Below are 4,080 nucleotides of genomic sequence, written 5' to 3' on the forward strand. Positions count from 1 at the left end.
AAAAAAAGCATATGGTCTTGTAATGGTATTTACTGCTTTAAAATATTCATCTCCTTTCAATAATAAAAGGGCAATTATTTACTTAAGAACAAATAATCACTTCCATCTGGTCAAAAACGACATAGCATAATAGCAAAATATGTAAATGAGCTGAGTAATTGTATTATTTCAGATGCCTTTGGTAGAAATTTATTTGATTGTTGGAACCTCATAGTTGACTTATCAGTGAATGTAAATGAGTTAGTATATAACGAGCTCATAACCCTCATAACTAATAGCACAACAAGTATATAATTATAAGCTATACCTGTTGTGTTATTAGTTACGGGGGCTATGAGCTGCCTCCTCCAGGTAAGTACAGTAAAATCATTGTTTTGTGGAATCTCAGGAAATATGTCATTCTGGATAAACTTATTATCTTTCTTTTGATTAAAATCTTCCTAAGTCAAATTTAAAATTTTTCTATCTTACTAAATATGCTTAATTAACTCAGTGAGGTCCATCTGGGCAATTTATGGACATGGGGAAATTGATCCCTTTTCTAAATAGTCCCACACTACTCACTTTCTGAATATTTTTACCTTTCTTCCTCTTGCTACCAGATTCCTGGAAAACACTGGTCTTTTTTTCTTTGTGTCTGCTTGTAGTAAGCCATCCCTTCTTCAAAATGCAATGCTTCTGTAAGATACTGAAGGTCATTTATCTATGTTAAAATTATGTACAAATTGAGTCAGTAGGTTCTGAAAATGGCACACTTAATTTCTTTACTCAGTAGTATACATAGTACCAATAAGTGTTTGGACACAGCCATATTGTTTGGTATTACAGAACCTTTACTTTTTAAATATTCTTTTTTATGTTTAACTTTTTAAGTAATAAGAGAGGTTAGGCTGGGTGTAGTGGCTCACACCTGCAATCCCAGCACTTTGGGAGGCCGAGGCTGGTGGATCACGAGGTCAGGAGATAGAGACCATCCTGGCTAACACAGTGAAACACCATCTCTACTAAAAATACAAAAAATTAGCTGGGTGTGGTGGCGGGCGCCTGTAGTCCCAGCTACTCAGGAGGCTGAGGCAGGAGAATGGCGTGAACCTGGGACGGGGAGCTTGCAGTGAGCCGAGATGGCATCACTGCACTCCAGCCTGGGCCACAGAGTGAGACTCCATCTCAAAAAAAAAAAAAAAAAAAAAAAACAAAAACTAATAAGAGAGGCAATACCAAAAAATATCACATTAGCAGAAAAGCAGAAAAGAAACAACTCTCTTATATTGGCTGTTGGTTACAACAAAACTTAACTTTGGTGGGGCAGTTTTTAACCTTACTTAAAGAAAAGCATATTTGGTAATGTGAATTGTTATTTCATTTTTATTTGACAAGTTTTATTCTACTTAGTGGTGTCAGGTTCAATACAGGGCAGTAAGCAAAATTTTAAAAATAATATTATTCCCATTGTTACCTTGAAACAGCAGAGCAGATCAGCTCAGTATCAAATTGGGTAGCAAGCATACCCATTTCTCAGATCACTATACCCACTTACGTTCCTGCAATGGTGAGAAAATTTTATAGTCAGTGTAGTATCCGGTATTGATAAATCTGGTCACAGCTAGAAGAATTTTTATATAGGGCCTTGCATAGCTGTAGATTGTGGCTGGTTGCCCGTTACCAAGGATCGAGCTGTACAGGTTTCGGTTATGGAAAAATATGTCCATTCACTACTCATGAAGCCTTGGGACCTCTTTTCTATATTACAACTAAAATACTGCTAGATCTATATGTGTACTATTAGAATGCAAGCCTAAGTGTGCAGGTTGGCAAGATTTCACAATAAAAAAAGATCTAGAAAAAAGAGGCCACATCTCTGATTGCCAGTCTAAAATTTGGCTACACTCAGAAGTAGCTTCACATATTGCTTACTAACGTAGATGTTTGGGGGAAGAAGTAGTGCATTGCCGAATTTCACAAAAAGTAAGATTGTAAACATTAACAAGCTGAGATTTGAATTTCAAATACATGCCACACTTCATATAGTTTTAATGTTTCCAATTTATAAGTTCATCATATACTCTCTCCCTCTTGGTTTATCAAATATAAAATGGGAAACCAAATGTATCCTCATGTAATCTGTTAATGACAGGGAACATATGACAATTTTGAAAGCGGTGATATAACTCTAGTTAAATACTATGTGGACTAATTAGAGTTTCTTTAATTTTCATAGCTATATTATGAAAAAAGTAAGTTGAAGAAATGGAAACTGCAAATTATACCAAGGTGACAGAATTTGTTCTCACTGGCCTATCCCAGACTCGGGAGGTCCAACTAGTCCTATTTGTTATATTTCTATCCTTCTATTTGTTCATCCTACCGGGAAATATCCTTATCATTTGCACCATCAGGCTTGACCCTCATCTGACTTCTCCTATGTATTTCCTGTTGGCTAATCTGGCCTTCCTTGATATTTGGTACTCTTCCATTACAGCCCCTAAAATGCTCATAGACTTCTTTGTGGAGAGGAAGATAATTTCCTTTGGTGGATGCATTGCACAGCTGTTCTTCTTACACTTTGTTGGGGCTTCGGAGATGTTCTTGCTCACAGTGATGGCCTTTGACCGCTATGCTGCTATCTGCCGACCCCTCCACTATGCTACCATCATGAATCGTCATCTCTGCTGTATCCTGGTGGCTCTCTCCTGGATGGGGGGCTTCATTCATTCTATAATACAGGTGGCTCTCATTGTTCGACTTCCTTTCTGTGGGCCCAATGAGTTAGACAGTTACTTCTGTGACATCACACAGGTTGTCCGGATTGCCTGTGCCAACACCTTCCCAGAGGAGTTAGTGATGATCTGTAGCAGTGGTCTGATCTCTGTGGTGTGTTTCATTGCTCTGTTAATGTCCTATGCCTTCCTTCTGGCCACGCTCAAGAAACATTCAGGCTTAGGTGAGAATACCAACAGGGCCATGTCCACCTGCTATTCCCACATTACCATTGTGGTGCTAATGTTTGGGCCATCCATCTACATTTATGCTCGCCCATTTGACTCTTTTTCCCTAGATAAAGTGGTATCTGTGTTTCATACTGTAATATTCCCTTTACTTAATCCCATTATTTACACACTGAGAAACAAGGAAGTAAAGGCAGCCATGAGGAAGTTGGTCACCAAATATATTTTGTGTAAAGAGAAGTGAAAGATAAATGATACATTTTATAGTCCTCCTGAGGATCATTGTCCTAAAGCAGGAAGTATTTGCAGTAATAATGCTGCATTCACTTTCTCCTTTCATTTGTGTTCTTTAAATTTTACTATAATTTTTCTCTATTAATTCCTCTTTATATTGAAAAAATAGAGGCATTAAGATGAAAATAAATTTACTCACACCCACCCTGAAATTCCCGGCAGATCATTATTAGAATTTGAGATATAATAATAATCTGCTAAAGTACATTTTAACTAATGATTTATTGAGTAACTATTCTGCAGAGGCTCTGACTTTGAGGAGAACGTGTTGAGAAAAATAAATAAGAAGACATGGAGACGTGTCCATTAAAAATATGGAGTAAATGGCAAGCATATGAATGTAGCTAGCTTCAAGTTAGCAAATAAATATTGTTTTCATGTTTCAGTGTTGGCTCAGTGGAATGGTATCTGGTAAACATCTTACTGGGTCTGGAAAAACAGATTATTTGTCCTTTATCTCCTCTTGTTTCCAGAGTTGATGGAAAATCAGGATTCATTTATACAAGGCATTTCAGTTTATATTTCAGGTGATGTCCACTCAACAGTTTGGAGACACAACTCAAAATTTTATCACATTGTGAAAACATTTTTTATGAATTCAAAGCAGAGTATAATTTGGCTGATACATGAGATTCATGTCATTCCAGATGAAGCCTCCAGGCAACTAGCAATTTTTATAACCAGTCCCTACTTACATCCTTCAGAGTGAAAGTAGGCTTGGGGAGAAAGCTTCCAGGTTGACTGGGATTGGTAGACATCTAGCTGTGTAATTTTTTTTTCTAAACTATCATCTCATCTGCCACTTTTGTATGTTTTCCATGATTGCTAATTCTGCCTCCCA

General features: G+C 37.2%; 1 protein-coding gene across 1 annotated transcript; it reads left to right on the forward strand.

Moving 5' to 3' along the window:
• The first annotated feature begins 2,148 nt into the window (after window positions 1-2,148).
• On the forward strand, window positions 2,149-3,233 carry LOC103231332 (olfactory receptor 4M1). Its single transcript, XM_007990630.3, has one exon. It carries the CDS (start codon window positions 2,248-2,250, stop codon window positions 3,187-3,189), a length of 942 nt encoding a protein of 313 aa, XP_007988821.1. The 5' UTR covers window positions 2,149-2,247; the 3' UTR covers window positions 3,190-3,233.
• Window positions 3,234-4,080: the final 847 nt, after the last annotated feature.

The sequence above is a fragment of the Chlorocebus sabaeus genome, chromosome 29 (assembly GCF_047675955.1).
Source record: "Chlorocebus sabaeus isolate Y175 chromosome 29, mChlSab1.0.hap1, whole genome shotgun sequence".
NCBI classification, from domain to species: domain Eukaryota; kingdom Metazoa; phylum Chordata; class Mammalia; order Primates; family Cercopithecidae; genus Chlorocebus; species Chlorocebus sabaeus.